Below are 18,044 nucleotides of genomic sequence, written 5' to 3'. Positions count from 1 at the left end.
AATGGCCATCATCAAAAAATGCAGAAACAGGGGCTTCCCTGGTGGCGCAGTGGTTGAGAATCTGCCTGCCAATGAAGGGGACATGGGTTCAAGCCCTGGTCTGGGAAGATCCCACATGCCACAGAGCGACTGGGCCCGTGAGCCACAATTGCTGAGCCTGCGCGTCTGGAGCCTGTGCTCTGCAACAAGAGAGGCCGTGATGGTGAGAGGCCCGCGCACAGCGATGAAGAGTGGTCCCCACTTGTCACAACTAGAGAGAAAGCCCTCACACAGAAACGAAGACCCAACACAGTCATAAATAAATAAATAAATAAATAAAAGACCATGAATTTCTTAAAAAAAAAAAAAATGCAGAAACAATAAATGCTGGAGAGGGTGTGGAGAAAAGGGAACCCTCTTGCATTGTTGGTGGGAATGTGAATTGATACCGCCACTGTGGAGAACAGTATGGAGGTTCCTGAAAAAACAAAAAATAGAACTACCATATGACACAGCAGTAACACTACTGGGCATATACTCTGAGAAAACCATAATTCAAAAAGAGTCATGTACCACAATGTTCACTCCAGCACCATTTACAATAGCCAGGACATGGAAGCAACCTAAATGCCCACCGACAGACGAATGGATAAAGAAGATGTGGTACATATATACAATGGAATATTACTCAGCCATAAAAAGGAATGAAATTGGGTCATCTGTAGAGATGTGGATGGATCTAAAGACTGTCATACAGAGTGAAGTAAGTCAGAAAGAGGAAAGCAAATATCGTATACTAACGCATATATGTGGAACCTAGAAAAAAAAAATGGTTCTGAAGAACCTAGGGGCAGGAGAGGAATAAAGATTCAGATGTAGAGAATGGACTTGAGGACATGGGGAGGGGGAAGGGTAAGCTGGAACGAAGTGAGAGATTGGCATGGACATATATACACTACCAAATGTAAAACAGGTAGCTAGTGGGAAGCAGCTTCATAGCACAGGGAGATCAGCTCGGTGCTTTGTGACCACCTAGAGGTGTGGGGAGGGAGAGTTGGAGGGAAATGCAAGAGGGAGGAGATATGGGGACATATTTATATGTATAGTTGATTCACTTTGTTATAAAGCAGAAACTAATACACCGCTGTAAAGCAATTATACTCCAATAAAGATGTTAAAAAAACAAAAAATCACAGAGCAAAGGCACTAGCCCTGAGTGGCAGTCAAGAACCCTGTCTTCTTATTGGACCTTTGCACTTTATAAGCTGTATGACCTTGAAGAAGTCACTAAATCTCCCTAAGTCACATTTCCCTCAGTGATTAAAGTAATAATAATAATAATAATAATAAATAACACTGATCTCATTTGAGCATTGTGGCCGAGACAGTGCTATGTATTTACCACACCATTTCCTCTTCCTGGGAACGCTGGAAGACTCCATTCTTCCCAGGCTTCCTTGTATTTAGGTTGGGGCTCACTTGCCTGAATTCTGACCCATGGAACGTGGGCAGAAGTGACATAAGCCATTCACGAACTGCTCTGTAAATACATCCCACAAGATCCACCAGCTGTCTCTTCCTGTTTTGTGACTGGAGCCACATACCACATAGAGTAGCTACAAGATAGAGAAGCAACCTGAGACTCTGTGTCACCACCTATAGGAGAGCCTGAGTAGAACAGCCACCAATCTACTCAACATTGATGTGAGCAAGAAATTAACCTTATTGTTTTAACCACTAAGATTTTTAGGTTTGTTACCACAGCATAATATAGCCTACCCTGACTAAGAAAATGACTAAATGAGAAAATAAAATTTACTTGTTTTATATCTAAATGTGCTATACTGCTATGCAGGTTAGTACTGGGAACAATGATGGAGAGCTTGTAAAAATTAATAGAACTTCTAAGGTTTTTTTGACATTATACCATTACATAGATTATATAAAGGCTTCCTGAAATATAGAATCCAGTCACTATAGACCAGCCACATTCTTACTTAAATATTAGTATATTTATTTGCCCTTAACATATCTGGGATATATATACATAGATGATCCATTTTACCAAGTATTTTAACTGATATGACTAGGTAGTTGAAGCCCTATCACTTATACTCACTACAATGACACTAAGTGACACTTAGTTCCTAAAGAGAGTGACCTCTGGCCCAAAGATGAAAATCCATGCCTATGTGAAATGATTCTCTCACTTTAAAATTAAAACTGAGTGGGTGATTGTGACCTTTTAAAAATCTCCTCTTAGGAGATCTCTTGTCTTGATCATAAGCACTCCAAAAAAAAAAAAAAGAGCAAAACGCTAAGATTATAGATAATAAAATTTTGTATAGACTGATTTTTGCCTAAATTTCAAGTGCTACTTATACAGAACTGGGGGGAAGCCCTCCTGAGAACCTGAAGAAATGGTATTTAAGGTACTATTATTATTTTTTTTATGTGGTCCCAAATTTTCTTGATCAAATTGTTTAGTCAATCAAAGAATTATTTCCTTTAGAGGTTTCTGAAGGGATATTAATTCAAGTCAATAAAAGGAATCATTGATCAAATCCACGAGGACTGTATCAGTTCAAGGCTCCTTATTGGATGATTATTAGCTGTTGCTGTACAAATATCACTGACAGGATTAATAAGATTTGTCATAGAATCAAAAGGCCAAAAATCAGTTCAGAGAAGGCTAAAAGTATTCCTTAAGTTTAATTTTTAAATGCAGCTTTCCAAAAATCAGACATGTATTTTAGAGCAATCTTGACATCTCCAGAAGTGCATAAATGAATTAAACCTGTCAATGACCTACTTTAATGAAAGAAATTACAGCCATCTTAAATACTTATAATTTATCTTTATGATGATATTGAGTTGCTAATTTTAGAATTCAGAAATGAGAAATTATGGCAAATAACTGCATTTAGCAAAATCAACCACCTGGAGGACAGTCAAGTATATACTTCAGGTAAACAGAACATTGAGTTTGCCCATTCCTGAACGTCTTGCCGTTGCTAAAAATGTACACTGTATCTTCCCACAGAGGTTGAAGGAACCACAAGGAAATACAGGCCAACTCACTAGAGTTAATTCTATACACACCAACCATGTATACATATATTGAAACAAAGCAGCTTGACAAGGGTACCTGAACAGCAGCCTACCTTCCCACAATGGCAGGGACTGCTCATTGCCTGCCAAACCTCCACCCTCCCCTTCTTCCTTAGAAAACAGAACACTGCTTTTTTTTGATGAGCACATTTCTTCCTGGCATAAAACTATATTATCCATGAATTAACATTTGATCAATTCAAGGATATGAGACATCAGATAAAGCTGCTTAAGGAAAACTGGCTTGTCTTTTAGGGGCCACCTTTTTGATTTTTTGCCTTTCTTACTCCTCCTGACACCCATATTTTTGATGCCTAGAGTCCAGCAGCCTCTGTGGACCTTGAGTTCCACACAGTAGGAAGGAAGAGCAGAAAAGCCAGAGCTTGAGCACTTGATGACAGGATGGAATTACTACACAGCCACTCTAGTCTACATCTAAGCTACTTTCACAGGGGACAGAAACATTTTTCTATCTCCTTTAAGTCACTTTTATTTGGGGGTTTTCTGTTATGGGCAGCTAAAGTGATTTTAACTTATATAATTAGTCAATTCAGTTTTTTTTTAAATAGCCAAGAACCATAAATTAACTCTCTAGCTAATTTGTCTGTTGTTTTAAATTGATAGATTTGTACATGTAGACTCAATTTTAACTTTTTTTATCCTATTTAACAGTACTAGTCAAATTTGTTAAAATACTAATATGTCATGTAAGAAAATCATCACTATGAATGCCTTTTTTAATGTTTCCTTCACATATTATAAGAAATCTAGAGATAAAAATTTATTGGGAATCCAGTACATTCCTAAGGAAAATTTCTCTTCTAGTTCCCAAAGAATACCAAAAAAGAAGAAGAAGAAGAAGAAGAACAATGAGAAACCCTGTATATTTATATTTTCTAAAGTAATTTGGGGAAGAAGAAAAATACTCTGCTATAGAATGTGCATTGACATGTGGTAATATGAAGAGCACTTTCTAGTTTAAACTATTTTCTATCATTTCTATTTCCAACATTCTGTTTTTAAAAATCTATTGATTCTTATATGGGAACAATGGTTAAAATTTTAATTTTCAAATAAAATTTATGCTGAAACCTCCTGATGATGATTTATAAAGGATAACATTTCTTAAAAGTTGGGGATCAAGTAAACAAGTTTTAACTTGTTTGTTGAAAACCTAAAGCTCTGTATAATCATATCTATTTCAACCACATACATGAAAAGAGGGAGCAAGAGGAAGAGGGAGAGAGAAAACAAACCTATTTATATCCATCTGGGTCCTAAATGAAAAGGACCCCATTCTACTGTATACTTTTTTTCTCCCCTACCATGTAGTATAGACTGGGGCTAGGAAAGCTTTCATCTTTCAACCTAGAAATAAAAATAATAAATAGTTCCAAGATTTTAGAATCAAAAAAGAATTCCTAGTACAAAAATCTCTCTCTTCCTCATCTCACTTTGATCTCTTTCTCTCTCTCCTCTGAAAAGGAAGAAAGAAAAAGCAAAATGCCATTAACCAATTTCTTTTTTATTTTTCACAGTAAGTCACTGATATGGTAAGCTCTCAGGCTACAAAGTCATAATGTTTTTAGTCATTATTATGAAAAAAAAAGAAGATAAAAACCACAAGTCTCCAGATGTATTGTTCTAAAATTCATATTAAAAGTGACTCTACCATGCAGCCACTATTGAAAACAGTATGGAGGTTCCTCAAAAAACTAAAAATAGAGTTGCCATATGATCCAGCAATTCAACTCCTGGGCATATATCTGGACAAAACTATAATTCAAAAAGATACATGCACCCCTATGTTCATAGCAGCACTATTCACAATAGCCAAGACATGGATACAACCTAAATGTCCATCAACAGATGAATGGATAAAGAAGATGTGGTATATATACACAATGGAATATTACTCAGCCATAAAAAAGAATGAAATGCCATTCACAGCAACATGGATGGACCCAGGGATAAGCATACTAAGTGAAGTAAGTCAGAAAGAGGAAGACAAATACCATATGATATCCCTTATATGTGGAATCTAAAATATGACACAAATAAACTTATCTATAAAACAGAAACACACTCAAAGATATAGAGAACAGCCTTGTGGTTGCCAAGGTGGAGGGGGTGTGAGGGAGGGATGGATTGCGAGTTTGGGCTTAGCAGATGCAAACTAGTATATATAGAATTGATAAACAACAAGGTCCTACTATGTAGCACAGGGAACTATATTTGATATCCTGTGATAATCTATAATGGAAAGGAATATGAAAAAGAATGTATATATATTTATATACATGTATAACTGAATCACTTTGCTGCACGCAGAAATTAACACAACATTGCAAATCAACTATACTTCAATAAAATAAATTTTTTTAAACAGTGACTATCATCTACCATATGTGTGTTCATCTCAATAGCTTTTTGTTGCTATAGTTTATGCCAAAGATAGAAATATAAAGCTTGATGAGAACAACAACAGTATTCTGCATATTTTGAAGTCAGTTAAAATAACATTTAGGCAAACCCAAGGTATTTCTATTATAAATTTTCTAAGATTATAATTTGCATGATTGATGACTACAGCAAAATTAATTTTCTTTAAAGTATCACAGAACTTACTAAACATCTTATGGTTGGTGTAGTAATAAAATATATTTTAAGTGATGTTGAGGACTTACCACCTCCACCTCCAAGAAGACTGGCATTTGCTGTTTGAAAGAAAACAAAATAAAACACATTAAATAATATATAAAAATATAATATGCCAGAGCAGTTCAAGAAAAGTTGGTAATGATCATGCTATACATACATACACACACACACACACACACACACACATATATATATATATCACGATATGTACTTTCATATAAAGACAGACTTTATTACTGTTTTATTATGGTATGAAAATTGAAATATTTCACTATTTTTCTCTTTTTTCTCTTCAAATGAATATTTTTACAATACGCTTCCTTCCAATAAAATGAAGTACATATGTGATCCTTTTTTTTCCATTCTGTATCTAAATTAATCTTTTGGTTTCTCCATTTTATCAACTAGAGATAGAACAATGTTATTTAGGCAATTTCAACAATTTCAAAGGACAATGTAACAAGAAAGTATAATGATAATTTTAATTAAATTAAACACCATCAAATAAAGCTATCTCAAGACACTCTGCAATAAGAACAAACTCAAATAGTGACAGATTTATTCGTTTTTACATTAATTTTTTGTTTGAGGGAAAGAAATAAATTTTAAATATTTTTGTAAAACAATGATGTGTCATTTCTTATCCATTTATCCATTAACCTAGCACATACAATTATGAAGTCAAATAATATGCAAAATATAAGACCATTCCATTTAGATTTTTTTTTAAGAGGTCAGATTTCCAGAAGGTTCCACTGCAGTTTTCTGCTGAAGTATTAAGCAACTTTACGCCTGTGTTTATCTAGTCTCTACAAAAGCCAGAAAACAGAAGTCCTGCAGCAACATAAAAAAAGTATGTGGTAATCAAAGTCCCTTTCTTTGTGGAGAAACCTGAGCTACCAAAAGATTAAAGAAATCATTTAAGAAAGAGGAATAGGAATCTTTAACTTGAATTTTCCTGTGATGTCCACAAACCACGCACTGCCATAATAAGAGAAGCAAATATCAGAGTGTTAATGATTCTATCAATAAATAATGGAGCATTTTAAGAATAAATGCCAATATTCATATGTGATGGTTTGCTAATTATTGAAACACTAAAGAGAACATCATGAAAATGTGTGGAGAACAAACGCCTTTGAAGGTTTTCTCAATATGTCAATCTTAGAGCATCAAATCTTGTCTCATATGATCTTCCAAGTACAGGGCCATCTAATTGCTGCTCACGCCTTCCCCTCAGTGCTTTCATCACAAATATGGACTGCGTAGCAACGCCATTAGTCAACCATAAACAAAATTCACTTCAGATATTACATTTTATTTACTTTTTTAACTTTTTTTTTTTTCTTTTTTTGGGCCGCGCCACGTGGCATGTGGGGTTTTAGTTTCCTGACCATGGATCAAACCTGTGCCTCCTGCAGTGGAAGCGCGCAGAGTGTTAACCACTAGACCACCAGGGAAGTCCCACTTCAGATATTATAAAGTCATCTGCCACCCTGTCACCTCAGGTCCCCCAAATCCTTCTGACTTCACAGTGAAAATGTGTAGTATTTACATAGATCGTATCCAGGACTTAATGCCCTGCCCCAAATCAAACTTTGTAACTGTTGAAGTGTTAACTTGCTGACAGGGCATGAGGAAAGATGTTATGAATTCTATCTTGGTTCCATACCCTTTAGTGGATGGGAGAAATTTCATGATGTCTCTTGGCAAACCCAAACATTTTCTTAAAAATCTTAGCTACATGCATTTATAAAACTGCATGGCATTTCACACTCCTGCCGATTTTTTATTTTTATATTTGACTGAGAACTCCTTCCCTGTCTATAGGTTTCTCAGATCCCAGAAACTCCATCTGTTGTCCTCCAATTTATACATATTCATTCATAAAGAAAAATTTATTTCCAACAACAAACAACAACAGCAATGAATAGTAGCTTTACACTCAAATTATCATGCCCAGAATCACAGTAACACAATATAACCTATTTTCACCCAATGCTTTGCTTAATAAAGGTGGAGGCTGCCTCTTTTGAGAGCACAGCCCAAGACCCATCTGTTTAACCAGGCCCTCGTCCAATAGAGGTGGGTGGATGTGTGGGAGCAGGTGTAGGAACTGGAACTCCAGTCCCGGAGAACCATCAAGTCAGTTTATGTCAGATGTGTGCCCACGTCTAGGTGAGCATGTCTGGCCACATTTTAACATCTACATAGAAGTATTTTATAAAACTGTGGCACTTACATAGGGCACAATCACTTTCAAGATAATTTCATGTGCATTACCAGTCATGTAATAGAATCTTAATCTAAGCTGTTTAAGTGTATTCAAAGCAATTCTAATAACTGTAATCCTAATAATGATTTTTCTAAAGAACCCATCAAATTTAAGTCTATTTTATCAATCTCTGTTCTCTAAAAATTAAAAAAAAAATGTTTACATTATTAGGAAAAATATCAAGACAATTTTCTTCAGTAAAAGTGACAAAAATATTGGCAAATAAAAGTGAAACTATATTATGATTTCTAATATTACTCTACCTTCACAAAGCACCTTATGCATAATATAACTCATTGTCAACATTTATTGGTCAGGTGGGTTAATATTATTTCTTCCATTTTACAAAAGTGAAAATGACTTTTGTGTTTCTAAAATTAGTAGTCATTTAATTTTTACTTAATTATTTCTAATAAATCGAGGTATATCCTAATTACAGAGGAAGCCCTTAAAGATAAAGTCTGAGTTTAATAATTTGGCCTGCATTTAATAAGTTCTCAATACATGTTTTACAATAGTGAGATAATTGGCAGGATTAATCCCATTTCTTTATTGACGTAGAAGAGGTTTTTTGTTTACTGAAGTGTGTGGAAAGAGCAAACTTTGGTCCTTTTCTTCCTGTAAGATCAAGGTCTGTTAAAGAAATTCTTAAAAGTTTATTTGGAAATAGTGATTAAAATTGTATGAAGTATGTTTATATAGTTACGTCCCTCTCTAGGTCCCCTGCTAGAGGGAATTTTGGATATGCCTCTTGTTATTCCTAGAGTTTCACAGGGAAGGTAAAGGAGAAAGGAACAAAGAAAACTTAAAGTTGATAAGCATGATGCTACTGCTTCTAAATTGAGATTTAAAAATCTCTTCTCTGAGCATGCTTACTAATCAACACTATTTTCCTTTATTTTTTTTTATTTTTTATTGTTTATTAGATTTAGGCTCACTTTTCCACTCCCTGTCAGGACTACTTCATAGATAGTGCCATATACATACATTATTTTTCATAGTAGCAATGGCTAATTGCTACTCTTATTTTTTTTTTATACAGCAGGTTCTTATTAGTTATCCACTTCATAAATATTAGTGTATATATGTCAATCCCAATCTCCCAGTTCATCACACCACCCACCTGCCCCCGCCACTTTCCTCCCTTGGTGTCCATACGTTTGTTCTCTACATCTGTGTCTCTATTTTGGCCCTGCAAACCAGTTCATCTGTAGCATTTTTCTAGTTTCCACATATATGCGTTAATATACGAAAAATGTTTTTCTCTTTCTGACTTACTTCTCTCTGTATGACAGTCTCTAGATCCATCCACATCTCTACAAATGACTCAATTTCACTCCTTTTTATGGCTAATATTCCATTGTATATATGTACCACTTCTTCTTTATCCATTCGTCTGTCGATGGGCATTTAGGTTGCTTCCATAACCTAGCTATTGTAAATAGTGCTGCAATGAACATTGGGGTGCATGTGTCTTTTTGAATTATGGTTTTCTCTGGGTATATGCTCAGTAGTGGGATTGCTGGGTCATATGGAAATTCTATTTTTAGTTTTTTAAAGAACCTCCATACTGTTCTCCATAGTGGCTGTATCAATTTACATTCCCACCAACAGTGCAAGAGGGTTCCCTTTTCTCCACACCCTCTCCAGCATTTGTTGTTTGTAGATTTTCTGATGATGCCCATTCTAACTGGTGTGAGGTGATACCTCACTGTAGTTTTGATTTGTATTTCTCTAATAATTAGTGATGTTGAACAGCTTTTCATGTGCTTCTTAGCCATCTGTATATCTTCTTTGGAGAAATGTCTATTTAGATCTTCTGCACATTTTTCAATTGGGTTGTTTGTTTTTTTAATATTGAGCTGCATGAGCTGTTTATAAATTTTGGAGATTAATCCTTTGTCCATTGATTCGTTTGCAAATATTTTTCCCATTCTGAGGGTTGTCTTTTTCTCTTGTTTGTAGTCTCTGTTGCTTTGCAAAAGCTTTTAAGTTTCATTAGGTCCCATTTGTTTATTTTTGTTTTTATTTCCATTACTCTAGGAGGTGGATCAAAAAAGATCTTGCTGTGATTTATGTCAAAGAGTGCTCTCCCTATGCTTTCCTCTAAGAGTTTTATAGTGTGCAGCCTTACATTTAGGTCTCTAATCCATTTTGAGTTTATTTTTCTGTATGATGTTAGGGAGTGTTCTAATCTCATTCTTTTACATGTAGCTGTCCAGTTTTCCCAGCACCACTTACTGAAGAGACTGTCTTTTCTCCATTGTATAACCTTGCCTTATTTGTCAAAGATTAGTTGACCATAGGTGCATGGGTTTATCTCTGGGCTTTCTATATCCTGTTCCATTGAGCTATATTTCTGTTTTTGTGCCAGTACCATACTGTCTTCATTATTGTAGCTTTGTAGTATAGTCTGAACTCAGGGAGTCTGATTCCTCCAGCTCCGTTTTTTCCCCTCAAGATTGTTTTGGCTATTCGGGGTCTTTTGTGTCTCCATATAAATTTTAAGATTTTTTTGTTCTAGTTCTATAAAAAATGCCATTGGTAATTTGATAGGGATTGCACTGAGTCTATAGATTGCTTTGGGTAGTATAGTCATTTTCACAATATTGTTTCTTTCCATATGAGAACATGGTATATCTCTGCATCTGTTTGTATCATCTTTAATTTCTTTCATCAGTGTCTTCTAGTTTTCTGCATACAGTTCTTTTGTCTCCCTAGGTAGGTTTATTTCTAGGTATTTTATTCTTTTTGTTGCAGTGGTAAATGAGAGTGTTTCCTTAATTTCTCTTTCAGATTTTTCATCATTAGTGTATAGGAATACAAGAGATTTCTGTGTATTAATTTTATAGCCTGCAACTTTACCAAATTCATTGATTAGCTCTAGTAGTTTTCTGGTGGCATCTTTAGGATTCTCTATGTAGAGTATCATGTCATCTGCAAACAGTGACAGTTTTACTTCTCCTTTTCCAATTTGGATTGCTTTTATTTCTTTTTCTCCTCTGATTGCCGTGGTTAGGCATTCCAAAATTATGCTGAATAATAGTGGTGAGAGTGGACATCCTTGTATCATTCCTGATCTTAGAGGAAATGCTTTCAGTTTTTCACCATTGAGAATGAGGTTTGCTGTGGGTTTGTCTATATGGCCTTTATTATGTTAAGGTCAGTTCCCTCTATGCCCACTTTCTGGAGAGTTTTTATCATAAATGGGTGTAGAATTTTGTCAAAAGCTTTTTCTGCATCTATTGAGATGATCATATGGTTTTTCTTCTTCAATTTGTTAACATGATGTATCACATTGATTGATTTACGTATACTGAAGAATCCTTGCATCTGTGGGATAAATCCCACTTGATCATGGTGTATGATCTTTTTAATGTGTTTGCTGGTATTTTGTTGAGGATTTTTGCATCTATATTCATCAGTGATATTGGTTTGTAATTTTATTTTTTTGTAGTATCTTTGTCTGGTTTTGGTATCAGGGTGATGGTGGCCTCATAGAATGATTTTGGGAGTGTTCCTTTCTCTGCAATTTTTGGGAAGAGTTTGAGAAGGAAGGGTGTTAGCTCTTCTCTAAGTGTTTGATAGAATTCACCTGTGAAGCCATCTGGTCCTGGACTTCTGTTTGTTGGAAGCTTTTTAATCACAGTTTCAATTTCATTACTTGTGATTGGTCTGTTCATATTTTCTATTTCTTCCTGGTTCAGTCTTGGAAGTTTATACCTTTCTAAGAATTTGTCCATTTCTTCCAGTTGTCCATTTTATTGGCATAGAGTTGCTTTTAGTCTCTTAGGATGCTTTGTATTTCTGCGGTGTCTGTTGTAACTTCTCCTTTTTCATTTCTAATTTTATTGATTTGAGTCCTCTCCCTCTTTTTCTTGATGAGTCTGGCTAATGGTTTATCAATTTTGTTTATCTTCTCAAAGAGCCAGCTTTTAGTTTTATTGATCTTTGCTATTGTTTTCTTTGTTTCTATTTCATTTATTTCTGCTGTGATCTTTACGATTTCTTTCCTTCTACTAACTTTGGGTTTTGTTTGTTCTTCTTTCTCTAGTCCCTTTAGGTGTAAGGTTAGATTGTGTACTTGAGATTTTTCTTGTTTCTTGAGGTAGGTTTGTATTGCTATAAACTTCCCTCTTAGAACTGCTTTTGCTGCATCCCAAAGGTTTTGGATCGTTGTGTTTTCATTGTCATTTTTCTCCAGGTAGTTTTTGATTTCCTCTTTGATTTCTTCAGTGATCTCTTGGTTATTTAGTAATGTATTGTTTAGCCTCCATGTGTTTGTGTTTTTTATGTTTTTTTCCCTGTAATTGATTTCTAATCTCATAGCATTGTGGTCAGAAAAGATGCTTGATATGATTTCAATTTTCTTAAATTTACTGAGGCTTTATTTGTGACCCAAGATGTGACCTATCCTGGAGAATGTGCACTTGAGAAGAAAGTGTATTCTGTTGTTTTTGGATGGAATGTCCTATAAATACCAATTAAAGCTATTGTCTGTTGTATCATTTAAAGCTTGGGTTTCCTTATTAATTTTCTGTTTGGATGACCTGTCCATTGCTGTAAGTGAGGTGTTAAAGTCCCCTACTATTATTGTGTTAATGTTGATTTCCTCTTTTATAGCTGTTAGCAGTTGACTTATGTATTGAGGTGCTCCTATGTTGGGTGCATATATATTTATAATTGTTATCTCTTCTTCTTGAATTGATCCTTTGATCATTATGTAGTGTCCTTCCCTGTCTCTTGTAACATTCTTTATTTTAAAGTCCATTTTATCTGATATGAGTATTGCTACTCCAGCTTTCTTTTTATTTCCATTTGCATGGAATATCTTTTTCCATCTCCTTACTTTCAGTCTGTATGTGTCCTTAGGTCTGAAGTGGGTCTCTTGTAGACAGCATATATATGGGTCTTGTTTTTGCATCCATTCAGCGAACCTGTGTCTTTTGGTTGGAGCATTTAATCCATTCATGTTTCAGGTAATTATCAATTTGTATATTCCTATGACCATTTTCTTAATTGTTTTGGGTTTGTTTTTGTAGGCCCTTTTCTTCTTTTGTGTTTCCCACTTAGAGAAGTTCCTTTAGCATTTGTTGTAGAGCTGGTTTAGTGGTGCAGAATTCTCTTAGCTTTTGCTTATCTGTAAAGCTTTTGATTTCTCCATCGAATCTGAATGAGATCCTTGCTGGGTAGTGTAATCTTGGTTTTACTTTCTTCCCTTTCCTCTCTTTAAGTATATCATGCCACTACCTTCTGGCTTGTAGAGTTTCTGTTGAGAAATCAGCTGTTAACCTTATGGGAGTTCCCTTGTATGTTATTTGTCATTTTTCCCTTGTTGCTTTCAATAATTTTTGTCTTTAATTTTTGCCAATTTGATTACTATGTGTCTCGGCGTGTTTCTCCCTGGGTTTATCCTGACTGGGACTCTGTGCTTCCAGACTTGGGTGGCTATTTCCTTTTCCATGTTAGGGAAGTTTTCAACTATAATCTCTTCAATTATTTTCTCGGGTCCTTTCTTTCTCTCCTCCTTCTGGGACCCCTATAATGTGAATGTTGTTGCGTTTAATGTTGTCCCAGAGGTATCCTAGGCTGTCTTCATTTCTTTCCATTCTTTTTTCTTTATTCTGTTCCACGGCAGTGAATTCCACCATTCTGTCTTCCAGGTCACTTATCCTTTGTTCTGCCTTGGGTATTCTGCTATTGATTCCTTCTAGTGTATTTTTCATTTCAGTTATTGTATTGTTCATCTCTGTTTGTTTGTTCTTTAATTCTTCTAGTTGTTTGTTCTTTAATTCTTCTAGGTCTTTGTTAAACATTTCTTGCATCTTCTCGATCTTTGCCTCCATTCTTTTTCCGAGGTCCTGGATCATCTTCACTATCATTATTCTGAATTCTTTTTCTGGAAGGTTGCCTATCTCCACTTCATTTAGTAGTTTTTCTGGGGTTTTATCTTGTTCCTTCATCTGGTACATAGCCCTCTGCCTTTTCGTCTTGTCTCTCTTTCTGTGAATGTGGTTTTTTTCCCACAGGCTGCAGGATTGTAGTTCTTCTTGCTTCTGCTGTCTGACTCTGGTGGATGAGGCTATCTAAGAGGCTTGTGCAAGTTTCCTGATGGGAGGGACGGGTGGTGGGTAGAGCTGGGGGTTGCTCTGGTGGGCAGAGCTCAGTAAAACTTTAATCCGCTTGTCTGCTGATGGGTGGGGCTGCCTTCCCGCCATGCTGGTTGTTTGTCCTGAGGCGACCCAACACTGGAGCCTACCCGGCTCTTTGGTGGGGCTAATGGTGGACTCTGGGAGGGCTCATGCCAAGGAGTACTTCCCAGAACTTCTGCTGCCAGTGTCCTTGTCCTCACGGTGAGTACAGCCACCCGCCGCTTCTGCAGGAGACCCTCCAACACTAGCAGGTAGGTCTGGTTCAGTCTTCTATGGGGTCACTGCTCCTTCCCCTGGGTCCCAATATGCACACTACTTTGTGTGTGCCCTCCAAGAGTGGAGTCATTGTTTCCCCCTGTACTGTTGAAGTCCTGCAATCCAATCCCGCTAGCCTTCGAAGTCTGATTCTCTAGGAATTCCTCCTCCCATTGCCAGACCCCCAGGTTGGGAAGCCTGATGTGGGGCTCAGAACCTTCACTCCAGTGGGTGGACTTCTGTGGTATAAGTGTTCTCCAGTTTGTGAGTCACCCACCCAGCAGTTATGGGATTTGATTTTATTCTGATTGCGCCCCTCATACCATCTCATTGTGGCTTCTCCTTTGTCTTTGGAATTGGGGTATCTTTTTTGGTGAGTTCCAGTGTCTTCCTGTCGATGATTGTTCAGCAGTTAGTTGTGATTCCGGTGCTCTCGCAAGAGGGAGTGAGCACACGTCTTTCTACTCTGCCATCTTGAATGAATCTCAATCAACACTATTTTCTTTCACATTTTTCTAAGGAAAATGTCCCTTCTATTACCAGAGGAGGTGGAGGAAAAAAGCAAGCTTCAGTAATTGTCTCAAAGACTGATTCAATGAGAACCTAAAATGAGCTGTTACAAATTAATGAATTTGTGTATTGCACTTTTTCCTCCCCAAAATGAGAACTCAATGAAATGAATATTTTCACTGTTTAAAAAGCAAAAACAACACGGAATATAAAATGGGGGTAAGGGTTACCAAAATCTAATTTCAAAGTGGCAAATTTGAAGAATTTACTTATCATACCCTAAGCAAATGATTGTTTTTTGATGTTTAGAGAAATTGTTTTTTTCTAATTAAACTCAGTTTTGAATTTTTAAATTAAAATTATCAAATTATACATAGGTATAAATATTCATTATAAAATTTTCAAAACCAAAAAAAAAATTAGATACAAGTAGGATTCTTTTTCATGGGATAATTAGTTCAAATGAAAAATAATTGTGGTGTTTGACAGTAGTGTCATTATTTTATGTTTTTCTCAAGATACAAATGGAATATTACCTTACTTTCTTCCTGAAAAAAAAATTTCTTAAGTGACTCTCTTCTACGTGTGTGTGTGTGTGTGTGTGTCTTTTAAAGAATATAACTATAATTAAATTGTGGATCAAATGATGAAAATACAATTAGTATATAAGTAATCTTATAACAGTAGAAGTTCCTAGATGGAATAGAGACCATAACATTATTACCTAAAGCACTTTTCCTCCGAAGATCTCAAAATCCTTTCCTGTCTATATAGGGTAATACAAAGAATACTGAACTGAGAGCCAGGTAACCTCATTTTAATTCTGCTTCAGTTACTAAATAGCAGATGATTTTGGCAAGTCATAGTCAACTATCTTACTTATCTTCTTCCATCAGGAAATTTAGAAGCAATCGGGAATGTCAAACAGGTTTCAAACAATTCAGATTCATTAATTACAAGAGACTGTCTGTACCTCTGATTTGAGAAGGATTCTGAGGCTAAATCTAGGCTCAGTGGAAAAGAGAACCATGATCAGTTAATGTTGGTCACGGTCAGACGGGGAAAGGAAGAATTAAAATGGCAGCGCACATGCTATATAGTGGGGATCGCTGGATCAGAGGACTTCTCTTATATTTGACAGCTTTTGATGTAATGAAATTCGATTCAATAATCTTGAAAAACGAAACTACTAACCTAACATGTGCCAGCATTGTACTTTAGCATGGCTAATAGCTCCTGCGGTTTCTGAGTCGGAAATAATTCAGTCTGTGAAATAGTCCAGAGCTGGGAGAGGTAACCCATGTCCTCTGTGAGTCAAACTGGCCTGATCAGTGTTTGGAACAATTTTTTATTCCACTTGCCCAGTAATTCCTATTATCTGTACTTAGTAATTATTTATTTTCCCACTCCATTTCTACTTTCACCCAAGACTATCTGTCAAACAAGCAACTGCCTGGGAGACTAGTCTTTAAACATTGATTAAATCTATTTGTGCAGGATTTTTGTTTGCTTTTCATAATTATAAAGGAAATTATAGTTGCTTTCATCTTAAAAGCATACTGACCACCTAGTTTAGCTTATTTTTTCTGCTTTCTTATTACAATAGAGCACATGGGATGTCAAAATGATTGCTGGCAAAAAACTTCCCCAGGGGCTCTACTTAAAACACCACTTCATTCACAACATGTTATCCTAAAAAATACAAAACCCAAAATATCACCCTTCAGAATGGCACACATTATATTCCCTAGACTTTGAAACTCAAAGTAGGAAGGGCTAAAAAAAAATCTGTTAAGATTAAAATCCCAAGCACGTGCATGACTCTAGAACCACTTTTAACAGGGAGCAACCATCTCAACTGACAGCTGTGGAAATACAATCTACACAGACAAATACAGCCATCAATTTGGCAACAGCTCTCTGTTCATGATTTACCAGATTTACACCTCCTGATCAAAATCAACAGTGACAGAAGTTTTGGGCAATGGTATAATTTCCTGCTTTGAAGATTACAAAGAGAGAAAATTAAGAATAGGCTTAAGGAGATATGGGGATATATGTATACGTATAGCTCATTCACTTTGCTATACAGCAGAAACTAACACACCATTGTAAAGCAATTATACTCCAATAAAGATGTTAAAAAAAAAAAAGAATAGGCTTAACTATTTCACATGTAGAAACCAGGCATAAACACATGATGAATAATTCACATTTCACACACTTCAGAATTCAAAGGAACTATTGATTATTCCAGGATCTGTGTGGTTGTATAAGCTGTAACCCACCATGAAGCCAAAAACAGAATACAATGAGTCCTACTATTGATAAATAGGTGAAAAGGCATCAGGAATTGGAAAACTTACTTGGGAGTATTAACAACGAAACAAAATGGAATTACTCTGGTTGAACTGCAAGGGAGGAGCTAGAGCTGCCCCGTTTTGCCAATCTGGTGTCACTAGCTATTACCCTGGGTGCTCGGGACTTCTTGGAATACTTCAACATGGGGAAAAAACCCCTTATTTTGTCCAACTCCTTCATTTTACAAAAATGGAAAGTTAAAGAGGATCAAAGATGTTAGGTAACTTCTCTGGCATCAGGCCTAGGAGAAGAACCTAGGACCTACCATACAATAATGCCAAATTCAAATTGGAAATATATATATTAATATATATATATAATATACATATATTATATACGTATAGCTCATTCATTTTTATATATTAATATATAATATATTTATATATAAATATATATATATATAGACACACACACACACATATATATGTATGTATGTGTATATGATTGTTGTTGTTTGTTCTTCTGAAATCACATCCAAAGATGGTAACAGAACACAATGCGCATGGGGTCTACCAAATGTTATCCTACTGAAGATCACCTGATTTAATTATTAAAGGGTGAACTATAGCACTGGCAGTTCCTACAGCTTCACAATGCAATGCAACTCAAGCAAAATGAGAGGATCAGCACATGTTTCTATGTACCAGTCATCCTTCTTGACACTGTGCTCTGAATCAGTTGTAATTTTGATAATGATAACACTGGCTCAGTTACAAAAATGGGATTACTTAAGTCACCCA

The 18,044-nt window shown here is 35.8% G+C and overlaps 1 protein-coding gene across 1 annotated transcript in view; it reads right to left on the bottom strand.

Annotated features, from left to right (window-relative positions):
* MACROD2 (mono-ADP ribosylhydrolase 2) overlaps nt 1-18,044 on the bottom strand; it is a 1,985,747-nt gene that overhangs the window by 1,509,659 nt on the left and 458,044 nt on the right. The window contains exon 4 of the mRNA XM_036827001.1: nt 5,778-5,807. Coding sequence (XP_036682896.1) covers nt 5,778-5,807 — 30 coding nt within the window. The remainder of the gene's footprint in view (nt 1-5,777; nt 5,808-18,044) is intronic.

Source organism: Balaenoptera musculus, chromosome 15, assembly GCF_009873245.2.
Source record: "Balaenoptera musculus isolate JJ_BM4_2016_0621 chromosome 15, mBalMus1.pri.v3, whole genome shotgun sequence".
NCBI classification, from domain to species: Eukaryota; Metazoa; Chordata; class Mammalia; order Artiodactyla; family Balaenopteridae; genus Balaenoptera; species Balaenoptera musculus.
This window is presented reverse-complemented; position numbering and strand designations above follow the sequence as displayed.